This window comes from Rattus norvegicus, chromosome X (assembly GCF_036323735.1).
Source record: "Rattus norvegicus strain BN/NHsdMcwi chromosome X, GRCr8, whole genome shotgun sequence".
Classification (NCBI taxonomy): domain Eukaryota; kingdom Metazoa; phylum Chordata; class Mammalia; order Rodentia; family Muridae; genus Rattus; species Rattus norvegicus.
In genome coordinates this window covers 27,229,767-27,249,294 of record NC_086039.1, presented here as the reverse complement: position 1 = coordinate 27,249,294, position 19,528 = coordinate 27,229,767, and the positions used below count along the sequence as shown (strand labels likewise).

At 39.8% G+C, this 19,528-nt stretch overlaps 1 protein-coding gene across 1 annotated transcript in view; it reads right to left on the bottom strand.

Moving 5' to 3' along the window:
* The window catches only part of Wwc3 (WWC family member 3), a 117,429-nt gene that overhangs the window by 14,152 nt on the left and 83,749 nt on the right, over window positions 1–19,528 (bottom strand). Inside the window, exons 9-12 of the mRNA NM_001427611.1 lie at window positions 14,625–14,867; window positions 7,075–7,164; window positions 5,777–6,339; window positions 836–956 (exon numbers count right to left, since the gene is read on the bottom strand). Of these exons, the coding sequence (NP_001414540.1) occupies window positions 836–956; window positions 5,777–6,339; window positions 7,075–7,164; window positions 14,625–14,867 (1,017 nt within the window). The remainder of the gene's footprint in view (window positions 1–835; window positions 957–5,776; window positions 6,340–7,074; window positions 7,165–14,624; window positions 14,868–19,528) is intronic.

Sequence of the window (19,528 nt, the reverse complement as noted above, 5' to 3'; positions counted from 1 at the left end):
TGTAAGTGTATTGCTGACTGTAAGTATGGGCACTGCACGTATGTAGTGGAGATGGAGGCCTGAAGTAGGCACTGGAACTCTGGAAATGAAGGAACAGATGATTGTGAGCTGCCATGTGGGTACTGAGAATTGATATCAGGTCCCCTGCAAGAGCTTTATAGCCCAAAGTTGGCTCAAATTTGTGGCATTTCTCCCTGTCTCAGCTTCCACAATGGCAAAATTATAGATATCAACTATAGCAACAGCTGCCTTGTTTTTTATTTGTGTTGTTCTGGGGTTTTGCTTTGTCTTAGAAAATAATTGCATACATTTTGAAAGGCACACTAAAGGCAGTTTTCAAAAAGTGAACTTTAAGAAAATTTTGCATTGACTACAATGTCTTTACAGATACTTGAGATTTACAATTATACAAATTTGCAATGACAACAAAGACAGTTAATCAAAATGAACTACCTAATTTCCAAAGGTTTTGTTTTGACCACAAGGAGCTCCCTGTAGCTAAAGAGAGAGAGGGAGGGACTTCATTGCTAGGAATGCTGGTCCCTTTTATGCACTGTGCATAGTTGGTCTTTTTCAGCTCTACTAGTCAGGACCAGGAGGAGAAAAGGCATTCCAGAACACACTAAGAGCCAAATACACACGTAAGCTAGAGGTGTTTTCTCCACAGGCTTCTAAGACCCAACCTTCCAAAGATTAAAGGCGATAGAAAAATATAAATGGAGCCAGAAACAAAGCTTAGAATCTAATTATTTCCATATGGATTCTTGGTGTGCATACCAATAGCACTCTGGAAAGGGTACTTAGGAACAAGGAAATAAGGTGATCAGCTCCTAACCTTTTGGTTAGAGGTTCAAAAACCCCACTGTCACTGGCAAGGGAATAATCTGACAGGCATGCAGAAACACGGCGTGCTCTTCTCTCCAACCTCTTGGCGCTGTCTTCCCGCAGGGTCACTGCTGCAAACAAGGGACATACCTAGGTCAGGAGGTGATAGCACAGGAGCCTAGACATATATGGCAGAGTGTTGAAAAGTCACTAAGTACTCCAAAGACAAGCCATGGCATGTGCATGCAGATAGGCACTGTGCATGATTGTCTTTAATATTGAAAATCACAAGCAAAGCCAAAGCAACAGACTTCTGGGTACTACTTCTTTCTTGCTTTTTTTTTAAGGCAGAGGTTCACTATGTAATCCTTGCTCTTTGGACTTGAGATGTTTCTTATCTTCCTGCATGCTGGAATTACTGTATGAAGCATTATGGCTGACACACAAAAGCCAGAGGTGACACTGGTATCTTCCTATAAAAAAAATCTCTTACCTGTCTAAAAATATATTTGGACTCATACATCTTGTATTTCCCCTTTGAGGGTGAGCACATACTGAATAAGATGACAGAAGTGAGAAACCCCTAAAAGAGTCTGGGAGGGGAAAGCTACAAGGAGGGGATAGAGGTAACAGGGGGTTGGAGGAGATTGGGGAGAAGCAGAATCACAAACACACACTTTGTTCAAATATATCATAATGTTATGTAATATATACTGATTGAATAAAATGTAAAAATAATTTAAAAATAAAAGAAGAAAGACATTTGGGCTCAGGAGAACAGCAGATATAAAAAGAGGTGTTATTTTTCACTTTCCTTCTTTATGCTATTTGGTATTCTCCATATTTTAGACAATAAGCCTTGTTGATATTGCACTTATAATCACTTTTTAAAATTATCCAAATATATCTTAACAATGCTCTTCAAATCAAAAACACAGATCCATCCTTTGAAAACAGTCTTAGAGACCTATGGCTTACACAGACTGACATCTGTCTGTTGATCTCACTGTAGAAGCCTCCTTAGACACACCCTAGGCCAAACTGCTTTCTGGAATTGCTTTTCTGGGTCAGAATGCTACCATTATTGAGTATTTGATTTTTATCTTTCATTTCTACCTTTAAGAGCCCTAAATAATCACTGATATTTTCTTACCTAGTTTATCCTTTTCTTTCATTGAAATGAGTTTCTTTAAACAAAATCAATACAAACATACTCAACTTTTTTATGATACATGTGGTTATACATGTAAAAATCTATGTTTTATAGGGGGCATGCTTTGTTAAAATACAGAATACATATGAAGCTCCAAGAGAAATACTACTTGGACTTCATGTTGCCACTGGCTAATAATACAGGTATCTCTGTGGTCTCTCTGCTTCTCTTTGGCTATCCTAGTTCCACAAACTGATAACTTTACATTCTGAACTAAAAGAAAGGATGGCTCAAATGACAACCCAAATTATAACCAAATTATTACCCATACCAACTAAATCCAAGCATATTAAACAGATAAGGCATTTGGTCTGTAATGTCAACTGGAAACAAAAGCTGGCCTTCCAGTCATCTGTAGTACTAACTACGGGGGTAAGCTACTACTGCTCTCATCAGCCAAGGATAGAAGTAGGCTTTATCCTGAAGTAACTAAAGGTATAAAACTCTCAAATTGTAAGCCAATGCCCCGCTCTTGTCTTTGTCCCTGTCCCATGAAATGACCCCAACTCTGACTCCATGTGGAATCTTTGGGGTCTGAACCTCTATATTACAAGTTTCTACAAGTTAAATTAATGCTTGTTTCTACTCCCTAGCCTGACACCTACCAAAGATGATTCTTCTAACCAGCTTGAAATCCCTTTGAAAAAACAGCACTAGGTAACAATTCCATTTCCACAGTCCTATCCCACAGTTGAGCTCTAACCAAATTTTTTCTCATCTTTACAAGTCCATTCAGGGAGGATGGACACTAAAAGCTTAGATGGTGTCACTGAATTCACACAGCAACAGGGAGTAATGTCCCCCAAAAGAAAAAAGACACAGCAATGTCCATACTACATATTCAAAACTCCAGGACTTCAAGACTGATTGAGAAGTAGTACAAATGATATAGGGAATAGAAAATCTATTACACATTTATTGAAAAACAAAAATAAAACAAACAAAAACCACACTGCTCTTTCTTTACTAAAACAGACACTAAAACCAAGGAACATACTAAAAACTGCTTTATAAGAAGGGGAAAGAACTGAAAATCAATAGCCAAAGCTGCCAACTGGTATATTAAAATAATAAATGCTGTTAGAATTTGGAGAAAAATACATATAGGAAATAAATACTGAAAGCTTTTTGAAAAAAACCTGTTCTTACATGATTATTAAGAATAACAGCAGTGAAATAATAGTGATAGTGACAACCAATAAGCTATCACCTCCCAGCCATCCTAAGCATGAAGTCACTGTAAAAGTTTTGCCCGCAGCCTGAGCAAGAATAAGGAGAATACCAAGGCCACTTACAGTAAACGTTTCTGTGGAGCAGCATGGGAAGAGATAAAAAAAATCAAGAGTGAAAACTCTAAGATTTTAGCTGATAATTTTAAACAGGGTATGTATAATACAATCATCAATAAATAGACAGTCAACTCAAAAGAATTTAATGGATTTTGTTAGCATAGACTAACCAGTAAGTTAAAAAAGGGAAAGTATTTCAAAATTAGGATACATTTAACTTTAAAAATCCAGTAAAAACAAAACTGTAGCAAAAAATGTAAAAAATGTCCCAAATTATAATCTACTCTTGGTCTTGCCATCTGCCCATCTGACTACCTTAAGGAATCAAGGCGGGGGGGGGGATCATTTCCTTCTATCTTGGGCAATTTAGATTTTTATCTTAGTAAAATTTTAATTTCACTAAAACTTGCTTGAAACCAAACAGATTTACAGACGAAGGCTGAAAATTGAGGGAATTGCATGACCCTAAACATCACCAGATAATGGAATGGGGGAGAGGGGAGGGTCTGATAAGCATGCATGAATTCTAACTCTGGGATCGGCAGCTGTCAAAGCACACAGGAAGGCAAGGAGTACCCAGGTGTTTAGGTTTGAAATCAGTTCCCCTGCTTAGGATTCTGGGAGCCCCTAGCATGACCAGGAACTTAATCTGTTAAATTCCTAAAGACACAAGTCAACTGACAGTGCCATCTATGAATCTACCACCAGGTGGCAGTCCCTAAATGTAGATGAAGCAAATCACTCCCAGTCTAAATTGTTGAAACATGACAATCAATGTCTGTCATAGAATAAGAAAGAAAAATAAAGAAATTAGAATCAGAAATTAACTCAGCTCTTCTCCCTCCAAACCTGCCTTTTCCCTGGCCTAGAAGACCCTCAAACAGACTTTCCCCATAACCAAACTAATATTCTTGAATTTCAACTTTTAAATAGAACATAATAAGGAGTGATGGAGGGGACTAGAAGAACAATGGGTTTACATCATTATTTCATTTATGCTGAAAGGAATAAGTATGAAGGGAGAACCCTGTAATTGTAAAGAAGAATAAAGTGAATGAAGGTTATCTGGATGTGTGAATTATAGAAACAATGTTTCAGGGGGCATACAAGTGTGTTTGCAAACATAGTATAAGACACCAGAATAACAGAGATGTTAAAAGTCAAGAGGTAAACCAGAACATAATGATCTCCAGGCAAACACACAAATGCTAGCAGATGGCTACATTATAGATAAGCTAATTGAAAGATTATCTTTTTATCAATCTATCGATTCATTTCTTAGGTTAAAAAATAGTGGCAAATGGAAGAAACCATAAAGATCATCTTGTTTGAGGACAAGAAAAGTAGGATAATTCATGGAAAGTCATGGAACTAGAGGTCAAAGTGACAAGGAACTTGGCCTGCAGGCTGCTTATTTGAAGCCATTTCTACTACACCACATTGTACTCTATTGGATACACAGTCAAAAGAATGCTTCTTAGGATTCTTAGCCTTCATACTATTGACACCTTGGGCTAAATCATTTTTGTTGTGGTAGGGGTTGTGCTGTGTATTATAGGAGGTTTAGTAACTTCCCTGGTCTCAATCCATTAGGTGCCAGAATATCCCCTCTGCCAGTCTATGAGAGCTCAGTGTTTCTCTAGACATTGCCAAATTTCCCTCAGGGCAGGGAGGAAGGACTATCTATTCTATATAAATTAACTAGTGCTAGTCCAAATTGAATGTCTAGAACATTGTTTTTGCTGGGTAAATGAAAGTTAACTAACTACATGGGCTGAACTTCAGATATAGGAAATTTTGTTCCTGGTGTTACATTATAGTAGTCTATTGTTTCTCAAACATCATTGTGGTATCAATGAAGGGTTGAACTATAACACAGCTGAGCAGATGAAGCTTCCTACAGAGTCTGATTACTCTCCATCTGGAGAAATGATTTGGTGCAAGCTAGAGTGTCTATTGACATGACATAATCAGAATTAGTTCTACTTTTGATTGAATTATATACTCAGAAACAAGGCCATATGGCTAAAAAGAGAAGCCAAACTGACAGAGGTGGACATTTCTACTAAGGTATAATCAGATGCATGTCTACATGCTGGTCTAAGGGGAACATACACAGAAAATTCCATCTTAGCTCATGCCCTGCAAAGGTACATTGAGGTCCTACCACCTCCTTATTTGCCTTTGAATATGGAAGACTATGTAGTTCTTAATGTTATTTTTCAACAACTAAGAAGTACATTCCACAAATAAGCCAAATACAGCTTCATCAATGCCTGCATTCCTGACACAAAAAGGGAAGACTAATGAAGGTCTGGACTCATCCTACTCCTGTTACTATTCTAAAACTAACAGCTCACCAGCAATTTGAAAGTCACTATCCTCAAAGCCACAGCACACATATCCCTTACACCCAGAAACTCAGGACTTTCTTCCTATCACCACTTACTTGCACTAGTAGGAGCCACAGGTTGAGGTCCCCGCTCACGGGGTCCTTCTCCATCCACAGGGATTCCATGTGGCTGAAGTATCGCAGATCCCTGCAAATCTTCATCTCCTAGAGTAGAGGCCTGTGACCTCAGTCTGTCCAGTGTTCCCAGGCCTGCTGCCTCATAGGTGTCAGTCATCTGTGCCAGAGGAGAGTCCCTAGAAGCTGTGAGGAAGGGTGTGTCTAAGGGAGAGCTAGGGGGTGACAGAGAGGACAAGGAGGAGCGAGAAGACAGAGAGGCCAAAGACTGTGGTGTGTCCAGGGACTTCCTCTGCTTATGGAAGCCAGAGTGGCTCTGTGGGTCTGTAAAGGGAACATCTCGGCCCAGAGATTCAAAGGGGATCAGATCAAAGCGCAGAAGCTGGCCACACTCAGCATCAGCCTTCTCATACTGTGGGAGGCCATAGATGTCCGTGAAGCTGATGGAGCTGAGGGAGCCACGGCTGGAGGCCAGGGAACCCCGGCTGGAGGCCAGGGACCCACGGCTGCTCCCAGAGGACACAGTCAGGGTGCTGGCAGACAGGCTGAAATGAAAAAGCCATGGTATGAGAAAAACGCATGCTGCTCCCACCACCCATCACCTGGTACCAGAGCTGTAGCCCCAGGGAAGAACAGAGCTAACAGGAATGCAGGCAGTTGGACGCTTGAGAGCATCTGGCCAGAATTTGCTTCTTATCTCTTTTGAATGACACTTGGGGGCAGTGCGAAACAGCAGACTCCTTCCTGAGTTGGAGGAGTAACCGATAATGTCATTCATATGAAGCCCTTAACTTCCTGCTTCACAGTACAGTAAGAGCTTGACAAGTGGAGCTGCCATTACACATCCAGATATTTTTTTTTTACAAAAAGTCCCATAATAAAAATGTACATAGATGAATATTTCTGAAGCTGGTATATAAATTATACATTCCTTTAATAAACTTGATTTCACAATTGAACTCCATTTACTCCTGCCTCAACTTTCAAGTGATAGAATTACAGGTGTGTATAAACATCCTAGGGTCAGACTTACTATTCTGAAGTCAAATTTGGTTTTCCTCATTTTACCTAAGTTGTATGTCAGCAAGTTATGCACAAAACAAAACACATTTACTTTTCTGCTCCGTTTAACCCCACTTCAAGTTCCAATCACTACTAGTAGTAGAACATCTAAGCTAAAAGAAACTATGAAGTTCATTCACTTTACTGTAATATAATACATGTTCATGTAATAAAATAATAAAATTAGTAAGTATATATTCCCTTCAAAAGTAGCCTACCTCTTTAACTGGGACTGGAGATATGATGTTAAACGTGTAGCTTCTTCCAGCTGCATAAGCAGACAATTTCTTTTTTCCTGAAGTAAAATCCTGTAGATACAAAAATAGTCAGTTGGTGGGTCTAAAGGGCAGGGAAATTGTTTTTATAAAAAAAATCAGCTTAGGGTTTTGGAATGTAGTTTGATGATACATTTTTCTAACATGCCTAAGGACCTGGGTCAATCCCCATCACCTAATTGTAGAAGAGGTAAAGGCAAAAGACAGGAGGGAGGAAGGGAAAGAGGATAGTGAAGTAGAAGGAAGAGAAAAAAAAGACAGAAGAAATTCAACTATAAATGCCCTGTAAATCATTCTGGTTGAAGTGATTACATGAATTCTAAAGGCATCCATTATAAATGGCAACATAATAAAAAGGGTCTTGTCATATTTGGAAAATACATCTCTGGCACTTGAAGCTGGCTGAAAGACTATAGATACTTGGTGGTTGGAGCAAGAGGATAAAAGGGAAGGTTGGAGACATAAACTTGAGAACAAGGAAGTAGTGGGAGGGCAAGGTGGTATAGGTGGTCATATGAATAGGTGGTTAAGGTGAGTGAAGATCTCAGGATAAATAGGTAAAAAATAGACAGAACAATGGGACACTATAGTCCCAGCTGGGTCCAAATGCACAGCATGCATTAATCTGTTGAGATTCCTTACAGAATCCTAGAAACATAATTCTATCATCCTAGGCACTCTTATAAGCAAAAAGCTATGTAAAGTTTCATTGGCATTATAGTAAAACAAGCCCTATAGCATTTCTCTTTGAGTCAAACACCTTTAAGACAGGAGCCATTACACAACACATTTAAAAGTTGAATAACATACATTAAAATATGGCCCACAGACCTCAAGGGTCCAAAAGTGTCCCCTTTTCTTTACTACATGTCTGTGAGCAGCGAAATATTCATGTGTTCACCAGAAATAACATACAACAACAGGCTAAATGCTTTAGCATCTGCCTTCTAGAAAACCAGATGTTTAAAAAGTTTATTATAAAAATGTTAAAGTTCTATGCTAATTCTTTGTTTGGTTTCAAAAACATTATCATACATAAAATTGTTTTTAATAAGGCCTTGTTATCTCTAATCAAATAATAATGTCAAAGTAATTTCTAAATCATTAGCATAATGATAGATAAAAATTCATATGAGAAAAAGCTCCTTGGGAGTTCTTAATCATTTTAACAGTGGAAGAAAATTCTGGGATCCAACAACTTGAGAAGAGCTACAATATTCTCTTTTTAATGTAATGTATTTAAAGATTCAACTTACCTATAATTTTGAAAGAAAATATATTATTGTTTGTTCATAGAAAACTTGACTTTTTAACATATTAGAAATCATGTGAGTGCATAAAAATGATAATGCCCTTAACACTTGGAATCATGTTGCACCTCATTTCTTGTCACTCACTTGACTGTATCCTCCATTTAACAGATGAGGAAATAAACCCTCATGAAATCAAAGTAACTTGCCTTGGCTATGAAAGTTCAAGGCTCACTCATTAGTTTGAATTTACCAGGCTCTATTGCTTCTACTTCCTGGCATTTGTATTCTGTTGTTAATATGTGACAAGAAAGGGAGTTTCTTTTTACTACAAAACATTTCTTAATTTGGAGTCACACTTAAGTTTTTACCTAAGGCACCAAGCATTCATCTGTAATTTCTTCTCAAAAAATGGAGAAAGAATAAAAGAAAGTGTGATAGTTTAATGCTTGGCCAAAGGGAGTAGCACTCCTAGGTGTGGCCTTGTTGGAAGTAAAGAATGTCACTGTGGGGGTTGGCTTTGAGATCTCCTGTGCTCAAGCTCCACCCAGTGTGAAATCATAGCCTCCACCTGACTGCCTGTGAAACAGTCTCCCTCTGGCTACCTTTGGATCAAGATGTAAAACTCTCAGCTCCTTCTCTCACCTGGTGTCTGTCTGTAGGCTGCCATGCTTCCTGCCATGATGAAAATGGACTGAACTTCTGAAAAAGTAAGCCAGCCCCAATGAAATGTTTGCCTTTATAAGAATTACCTTGATCACAGTGTCTCTTTACAGCAAGAAAACCCTAAGACAGAAGTTAGTACCGGAGACTGGGGTATTGCTGTGATAAGCCAGACGACACTTTTGTTTGGAGGAATGTGGACTTTGAGAGTTTGGGTTAGGAAAGTAGTGGAATGCTTTAAGTGGGGCTTAATGGGCCATACTAGTAGGAACATGGAAGATAGTTGTATTGAGGCTGATTTGAACTGTAGAGGCTTGGCTCAAGAGGTTTAAGAGGAGAAGGATTTTAGAATGTCGCCTAGAGATCATTCTTCTGATAGAATGTGACTGCTTGTCTAAAGAGTCTGCCTGCAGCTCTAAAGTGAAGAAATTTAGAGTAATTTAGAGTAATTGCCTTGAGGAAGAAAATTTCAAAACAGCATAGCATAGACTATGTCATGTGGTTTACTCCTAGGAAGAGCAGTTTTATCAAGCATAGCAAGCTTAAAAAGGAAAAATACAGTATGTATGGTTCAAGTATTAAAAGGGCACCAGAAAGCAGAATGGAGCAAAATCTTATGTTCAAGGAGATAAACAGATTAAGGGGGTGGTGACCGTGTGGCAAGATCCCACTCAGTTAAGCTTATTATTTATGTGTTTACAGTTGAAAGGTGGATGGCTATATGTTAGGCATTATTATGACCGAGTTACTATTTTTATTTAGATATGAGATTCATTTATTCATTTAGACAAGGAGATATGATTGTGTGTCAAATTGACAGGGTATGAATTATGATGGATATTCTTAGTTGTCAACTTGACGATATATGGATTGAAGTACAATTCAGAACTTAAAAAGATCTTGTAAAATGGAATTAAAGAAAAGCTTAGGTTCTGGCATAGTGGTACATGACTTTAATCCCATGAGACAGAGACAAGCAGATCTCTGAGTTCAAAGACAGCATGGTACAGAACATGCTCCAGGAAAAGAAAAGCTTAGGTTCAGAGGTGGTGGTACATGTCTTTAATTCCAGCACTCAGAGACAGAGTCATGCAGATCTCTGAGTTCAAGGTCTTTTTACAGAGCAAGTTCAAGATAGCTGAGCTTAGGTAGTAAGGGAATTGGAAAAGAGAAAGCTGGTGAAAATGTAATAGAACGGGGTAGAGAGGGGTTGTTCCAGCACCAGCAAGGAGTAGAACTGGGCACCTTCAGTCATGTGGCTCTGGCTTTAGAGTGAAAAGTAGAAGACTACTGGGACAATTGTTTCTCGTTAGCTGGAGCTAAGAAATTAGCAGTGATTAAGAAGAGACTAGCGTCACTGTAGTGAAATCTGGGAAATGTTTTCTGAGAGCACAAAAAAAGGTATGTTCCAGAAATATACAAGGTTGTACCTTGTGCTGCACCTGGACTTGGTAATGTGTAAGAATCACCCAGGTGGTATTGGTTTTGAAGGGTCTGAACGGGTCATGGAGAGCAGCAGAAGCTTGACACAGTGAGAGGCCATGGAAGGCCATTGGTGAAAGTGCAGCCTTAGTTGCAGTTGATGCCCCAGGACTGAATGGGTCATGCAAAGAACAATGTTGAGGCTTGGCACCATGAAGAGAGAGCCTATGAGAGGCTATTGATGACAGTACAGCCCAGTTCCAGCAGAAGACCCAGTGTACTGGAGATGGCCAGTACTGTGGATAACCACCAAAAATAGCAGTGGCAGTGTAGTGGAGTCAGCCAGATCGTAGAGTGATTCAAAGAGCAGAGCTAGAGAAGTGACCTAAGCCGTTTAGAGGAGCTCATAAGATCATGTGTGGAACTAGGCATTGGAACAAGAAGCTGTGAAGTTGAAGTTGCCTTGGAGACCCAAGATGTTAGAGATGCCAGAGCTGTGGTATGTCTGCTGAGGAAAGCTGCTAACAGGGAATAGAACCATCCCAAGAGAAAGAATTGTGTTGCAGTCAACAAAGCTGAAAGGAACTGGACATCACATATGGAAATACAGAGTTTGGAGATTTCCCAGATGTCTTTTGGTCTTGCTTTGGTCCAACATTTCCTCACTGTGATGTTTTAGAATGGTAACGTATATCCTCTGATGTTGGAAGTATATGATCTGTTTTTTTTTTTTATTTTGATCTTATAGGAGATTACAGTTAAGAGACTGCATGAACCTCAAAAGGGACTTTGAAACATTGTTGAGACTGTGATAGACTACAGGTGCTTTAGAAGTTGGACTAAAAGCATTTTGCATTATAAATGTAAGTCTCTAGAGGCCAGGGAGTAGAATGTGATGATTTGAGGTCTTCTATGCTTAATCTCTGCCCAGTGTGGGATCAGAGTCTCCTTCTGGCTGCCTTGGGATCAAGATGTGGAACCTCAGCTCCTTCTCCAGTACATGCTTATTTTCGGATCTCCATGCTTCCTGACATGAAGATAATGGACTGAAAGTATAAGCCAGCCACAACGAAATGTTTGTCTTTATAAGAATTGCTTTGGTCATGGTGTCTCTTCACAGAAAAAAAAAAAACCCACTAAGACAGAAAGTAAGTTTCAATTATGTCCCCTCACTAGGTTTTCTAATCATAATTCTGTATGAATGACCTTGAAATAAGACAGATCCCATAACTGGTCAATTGCCTGCCACAACTTAGCAAAAAAAAGAGCCAAGCTCACTCCCTTCGTTCTATTTCCACTCTGAGTCTAACCATACAGATTGAGCTACAAGAAACCTCACACTTAAACTAGTGGAAGTGACATTGAGAAATGTGACCAGCATCCACCAGAGTGTCAACAGTTGTGGGAACCCTTTGAAGTGTTTGGTCTCATCTCATACTCAGTAGCTTTAAAGTACAAAGGAGAAAGATAATTATCACACATATATGTTTTCCAGTAACCAAGGTCATTTTGCACAGATTTAGGAAATTCACTTGGGTCTATTCAGCTATTATTGAGGTCTCTTTTCCCCAAAACTGACTACCCAGTATGGTCCCACTAGAGACTCGTGGTAAAAAGTACTCCAGCTTTGTTGTCTTATTCCTTAGACTCAGGTACTGGAGCTAACACTGTCCCCAGAGAGTTCTACAGATATGAAGTGAATCCTATGTCCACAGCACTGGCAATGTTGAACTTCACATGAGGAGGGCAACTAGAGTCAAAAGTGCATAGATGGAAGTTCTGACGAGGCAGGCACCATTCCTAGATGAAATCCACCCTGCTGAACAGAGAACAGCAGGAACTGTGGACCCTCATCCTATCCACAACATACAAAAGAGAATACCAAGGTAGAAGAAAAGCTAAAGTATAACTCAGAAAGCACCAAGCCCAAGAGCACAAAAGAAAAGGTCAGTTACATTCTGCCTTTTGAGATTCAGACTGTACTTTAGTTTTACAGTGTAATGGTAGGTCATGCTATCATCTCAGGCATCATTCTGCTCACTACTAAGCTAAGCTAAACTCTCTGAATACTACCACTTCCTTTCAATGCTGCAATGAGCCTCCAAGCCACCATTCATCTCCCCTAAAGATTATCAATAAGCATCCAAACATCAAGATTGCTAGGCAACACAAAGAACAATCAGAAGTCACAATGAAAAGGGTTAGAGTGGTACATCCCAGCATTCAGAGGCAGGTGGATCTCTTGTGAGTTTGAGACCAGACTAGTCTATATAAGGAGTTCCAGGATAGCCAGAGTTACATAATGAGACCCTGTCTCAAAACAAAGAAACAACCAAAAATAAATTAAAATAAAATGTAAAAGAAGTCACAATGATATTGTCACTATATGTATTTGCACAGGTCAAGTAATTCCTATTACTTAAATTCTACATAGACAATGCTCAGAGAGATAAAATTTAAGGTCATGCAAATATGCTGAATTTGAGTAAGCCAATGTATTAACAAAAGGAGAGGGTCCCCAAAGCTCGGCAGATAGCCACAGATAAAGCACTGACAGCTGTTAAATGTGGAAAGCAGACCCAGCCTTCAGCACACTCCGCAATTGCATTCAGCAAATGGAAACCAGGAGATGTGGCACATGATGAAAGGCTGAACAACTTGGCATCAGAGAATACAAAAGACAGAGGCTTCACGTGTCTTGTGCTTGAAAGCGTCTCAGAGTAACTGAGGAAAGGCACGTTCAGAAAGGGACTCACAAAGGCTGCCGACTTCCTACTGCAAAAGTAAGAGCTGGCTTCCCTGGCTAGAAATCAAAGTCAGAGATAAAAGCAGTAGGGAGATACCCACAATGCTACAAGGAGCAATTCCCCTAGGCAACAGAGGCTCCCTGTTCTGAAGCTAGAGCACCACCTGCCCCCCTCCCCAAATTGCCTCCAATCCCTCACAGGCACTGCTCTGTAAACATAAGCAGAAGCACCAAGCACCCACATCAGACAGGAAACAGTATAAATGATGCTTGTCCTTCATTCTCTATTGCTTTCCTCAATCACTTTATATCTGTTTCTCTTTTTCTGCAGATAAGATGCCACTTCATAGCCCATTCTCAATCTCTGAAACTCACTGTATATCCTAAACTGGTTTTGAACCCAAGGTGATCCTCTCAAGGCTCAGTGCTAAGATTAGGGGTGTGAGACACTGCACCTGGCTTCCATGTCCCAGTTCTGAGTCGGTATCAGGAGCCTTTGAAAGCAGCTGGCTCCTCTTATGGCACAGAAGGCATATGATTCCACTTCCCACATAGTAAGGAACACGCCAGGCAGTCACTGTTCTCAGGGGAAGTAGAACATGCCTCATTTATGAGTCCCAAGTCTGAATTGATATAAAATCTCAAGCTGTTTTAGTCACCTAAGTATGATGTGAAGATTTGGGATTTTGGAGCATTTCAGATTTTAGATTTTTCAGATTAGTGCATCTACAAAAATACTCAAAAATTTAAAATCCAAAACCGTACCAAACTTCTAGCCCCAAAAGAAAGCACATGCCTGTGATCCCAGGACTTGAGAGGTAGATACAGGAGGATCAGTAACACAAGGCTACCACTAGTTATAACAGCAAGTTGGAGGCCAGTCTAGGTACATAAGACCCTGTTGCAAACAATGAAGGAAGAAAGAAACAAAGGAAAGAAAGGAAGGGGAGGAGAAAAGAAAAAAAGAAGAAAAAGGATTCTAGGGGCTGTATTTTGATTAAAAGGTTAACCTAACATGTAAAAAAAATAATCTAGGATAAGTGAGATGGTCAAGCAGGTAAAATGGCATCTGCTGCTAAGCTTGGTGACATGGGGTCGATCCCAGAGACCCACATTATGATAGGGCAGACTGCTGCCTGCCTGGAATCTTCATACTAGAATTGTGGTACACATTCATATTCATTCATATACAGACATATACCAAACAAATTAAACGTAATAAAAAGGTTTTAGATAAAACACAGGAAAATTCAAGACATTTCTGGGCTCAAGCGCTTTTACACAAGGACTGTTCAACTTGTACCAATTAAGAATACCCTCACACGATATACAAGTCATTCACTTAGTATTTCTAGTTGCTTCATTTCTAGACGTAGTACCCTCTGCTCCCAAAGTCTTGGAAAGCCACACACCTTTCTGTGGCACCCTGTGCAGATGTGGCCCTAGCACGCTGAATCTCATCCTCCAGGCGCCTCCTTTCCTCTTCCAGCCGAACCACATCTTCTGCTGACCTCCGCTGCTGAATAATAAGCTGCAGCTCCTGCAGCAGGGCCTCCTTTTCTTTGATGAGCTGCAGCCGGTCCCTGTCGGCCTCCGCCATGCCTGGCCATGACTCGTTAGCCAGCTGAGCCAGCTGCTGCTGAATATTGGAGACTCTGAGAAAGAAAGAGAGGCAGGGAGAAATGAACAGAAAACCTGGTGTGGGCACATTTTCTTCGCTATCGTCAACTCTATAAATTCACTCGGTTAAATAAATGGTAAGATAATTGCTCCGAGCTTCAACTTAATAGAATTTGGAAATGAGGGGTCATGAAAACACTGCAGAAGTCCTTTGTAATCTCTCATCTGAGCTGTGAGGTGACAATAATTATTTTGTACTTGTTTCAAAGAATTGACAAAAACAGCTACTACTCCTCAACAAGTCTGCACTCTGCTCCTTTCATGATATCATCCCAGAGAGAAAGCTCATGGCTCCCTTCTCCACCATCATGGTATCTAAACTGTTCATCCAAGAGACTCCTCTGCATTTCTGCCCCCTCATCCAGGGGTAAGCACTAACAGACAGACTGAGAAAATAATAGGAGGAAAATGCATCCATTAAAAATGTTTCTGAAAAGAACAGCTCTGGGGCTCCAGGCTCCACATCTGTTCCTTCCTGCCCCAAAGCCCTTGGCCAGGTGGGATTGAAAAGGACCTTAAGGAGGGGGCAAATACTCAACAAAAGCTGAGTGCTTGAACACTTCTATGACCCTAAATTTCCAAGTGCTTGCCTGGCAAACAGACTTCATCATTTGTGCCCTGAAGTGGTGTTGAATTCAGATTAAATGAAATAGACAGAGCTCATGTTTTGAAAACATACTTAAAAGCGTGAGCAGTATGTTTTAGATAAGGTTTCTTTAAGACTAAACTAGGAATGCCAGACCCAATGTGAACCCAGTGCTGGGGAGTATGAAGTTTGGCACGCATGCCTAAAAATGAAGTCCAAATATTTCTTTGAGATGACAGAAATCTGTGCAAACATGTAAGTGTCAGGCACCACACAGCCTTAAGGCAATGATTATAAAAGTAGAGCCTCAGGACTGGCGCCTCAGGATCACCTGGGAGCGGTTAGAAAGGCATCAGGCCCAAGCTCAGATCTTCTGACTCCTACGCCATGAGGTAGGGGTCTTGGCAAGTCCTCTGGGCACTTCTGCTGCTCACTCAAGTTGAACAGCCAGGACTCTCAGAGCTTCCTCCTCTGCAACTCTGCCCAGTCTGGAAGGTGCTAAATGACCTTTAGGGAGTAACATCAGGGACTGACAGGATGTTGTTTTTCACTAATATGGGAATGGCAGATGCAGGGCAGGAGCACACATGAGACTGCCTACCTCCTGTGCCCAGGACACATGGCATTAACTGTGTCTGGCTTCTTGTCTGCTGGGTCCAGCCCTCATAATCTTTCTCAAACCTGAGCTCCACTTAGATACCACCAATTGACTGGAGTTACCAAATGCATTAAATAAACTGTAGCCTAACCCTGTATCAAATAACGTTCTGTCTAATCTAGATAATATACACAGGAACTCACCAAGGATGGAGAATTAGACAAGACTCATTCCCTCCATATAGAATCAACCTGAAACCCATAGTCCTAGAAGGAAAAGGGTCTGCAAGCTAAAGCTTAAATGTATGTATTTTACTCTTGCCTAGTTCTCCAGGAAGGTAAAGAAACACTACTTGTGCATCGGTAGCTTTATTAGCTAAGTTGTTTTCTAACTTAAAGCTAATATTTGGGAAATGATGCCAAATCATATAATTAAAAAAGTAATGTCAGAGGCAACTAAACAGGGCTTAAATATCCACCGAAGTCTAATTAGTGGAATTAAAATTTATAGCTGTAATATATAACTGAAGCTCAATGAAAACATACTCTGAGCAGGACCATAAATAATTCATTGCCAAATCAGACATTATACCCAATAAAATTTCTAGAAAAATCTACTATAAGCTAAGACAAATTTAAAAACTAAATATAAAAGACTTGAAGAGTAGTGAGAAAATTGGCTATGTCTTCATAGCAGATTTTTATTTCATTTTATCTGCTTCTTTGGAAAGCTTAGCTAAGCTACCCAAAAAATAGTCACATCTGTCACACGTATAATACAGGCACATTCTCAAAAGCACTCCTTTTGAGTTTTCAGTGGTATTTTTTTTTGTGTGTATGTGTGTTTGTGTGTATAGATGTGCACTCTTCTCCCTCTCCCTCTCCCTCTCCCCCTCTCTTCCTCGATCCCTGCCCCTCCCTGTAGATGTGTGTTTTACCAGAACCATCTCCTGGATAGCATACATGCTAAGTAACCACTCATCATCAGTAAACTATACACCGTACCCCCAAACCCTGAGCAAACTGAATTTCGTATGGTTTAAATACAAGACTCCATTAAGCCTGGCAGCTCTATGTCAGTGGTATCTACAAGAATTCAACTGGCTGACGGTGGCAGAAAATCCAGTTCCAGATAATTCTATCCTTCCCAGGAAAATCTCAAGGGATTCATGCTATCTAGAAAAAAATCAATGAGCCAAAAAAACTTATAGGAAAAAGGAGAAGCACAGGGAACTTTTCCAAAGAGCCTGCTTACCTCAAGCATACTAAAACAGTAGAACAGCCAAAGTTAAACCATGTACTATAACTATAGCTCACAGGAAAAATGTGCTAGGAAGGGCCAACCTCTCTAGCAGAAACAAGATCCGGATGAGGACAATTTCTTGTGACCCATCTGGAAAAGTTGTTTGGGGCATGCTGAAAACTAGGCAAGCATTTCCATGCTTAAGAATATTTCCTCGTTAATTCCAACTTCACAACAATGCTTGTAAGCTGCTTTTCAAGATACCTCGGAATCTAGAATACTGACATATTGGAAAAGGCAATCACCTTCTTTGTGACCACACTCTGGATGTTGACTTCTCAGCCCTTCCAGCCAAATCAAAAGAGGCATATCTGTCTGTGGTCTGTCTCTTCTAGAAGCCAAAAAGCACCAGAAGAAAGGATTCTCCCAACAACTGACTACTAGCACAGTTCCCTGGCCTTACAGTAGCATGCCTTCTCTGTTGGGCTAAGAGCCTGGAATAGAGTCACATGCAGGGAGCATCTATACTACTGAAGGTTCCTTGAGGAAGTAGAGTTCATGCCTCAAGGAAAACACTGATATGCCTTCTAGATCCATGCTAAATAGTTGATTCACTTTTTGAAGGCCCAAGAAGAGCCATCATTCCATTGTAGAAAAACAATGTCCAGAAAGGCTTTTCTTAGAAGTGTCATTTCAATGAAATTAAGTGCTTGAGAAGCAAGATCATGTTGAAAGTTTATGGAACTCCCACTCCTCCCACACACACACACACGTTTTCCAAATTCATTTTTAAACAACCCTAAGGGCCACTTTAAATTAAACTTTCGAAGGGATCTTCTTCCTTTATTGTACAAATCTACTATATGCTTTATTGTTTCTTTTTTGACAGGTAAAACATCTTATGGCATACATATAATCTTACACAAATGCCTTTAAGAGTTTTAAGACATGTGTTTCTTCATGTCCTGAGAGTAAAGAAATGAAAGCAAAATCTCACTTTAGGTTTCATATTTATTTAAGTGATTTTTAAATTCTGTTCCCTGAGAAGGTCTAATGCAGAAAATAAAATTTGAACTATGGCTCACTTCTGATATCTGATCAAGTGGTTTTTTCTGTCATAACCAAAACATATTAAACCATGAATGGAAATCTCTGTGTAGGCTGAAGAAACTACTCAGATCTTCACAGTTAACAGGAAATTTTTCAATTGTTTGCAATTTCTAAGAATAGTGTATTTTTAATGTTAAAAACATTGGAAGCACATCAAGAGTAACCCCAAATTATACCTAAAATCTTTAATCTGCTGTATAATTTTCCATGTTCTTAAAATGTTGTGGCTTTTTGGAATAGCAAACAATTTCAGGAACTCTATTGTCCATTTTTGATGGTGACAAGCCATAACATATCCTACTGCCATAATGGCAACTTAGAAACTTGTGTCTTCATATTTCAGTTCCAGGCCCTGATAGCTCACGTATTTTTTACTTAGTTTTCTTCTTGTGAATGTTTACTTTTACGAAAGAAAGGTCAAAGAAAATCTCAGCTGAGATCTAAGTTGAAAATATGACAACATCTCCTCAACAGAATGAATGTTGACAGACTAGTGTGCATTTCACTAACCTCTACCTGGAAAATTCTCCATCTAGAACACATGGTACAAGAAGTACCTGTCAATATACTACCATCCCTCATCTGCCCTCTTTAACATTTTCTCCCCTTGAGAAGGAGAGCTCTTAGGGAGATACTTTCTAAAATGAAAAGCAGCAAGTTCACCTCCTTAACTTTGCCCAAATGAAAAAGATGGAGCTACAATAGCAAATATGCTTTTCTTTACTTGTCAAAGCTCATGTGCAAAGTCACTTGAGAAAAGAAGTGGTAAATCCAAGTGAATAATCAAACTCAACTGGAATCACTGGATCCTGACAACAGATGAACACCAGGAACAACCCTGACAGCAAGACTGAAGACACAGGAACTGGACTAACCACATGTTTTGTTCCTATCTGAGCTGAATGTTTCCATGGGAACGGCTACAAATTGTGCACAGTTCTGGAACAAGTGCTCTTAGGTTAAAAATATGGATCCATCTGCGTCATCCGGATTGCTTCAAGAAGACTCGTTATTCTAATTTCAAAAATATTCCAAAAAAATTAAAATGTGAAAATATCCCTCTAATAATGTCTGCCTTGGGAAAACAAGGAGTCATTACA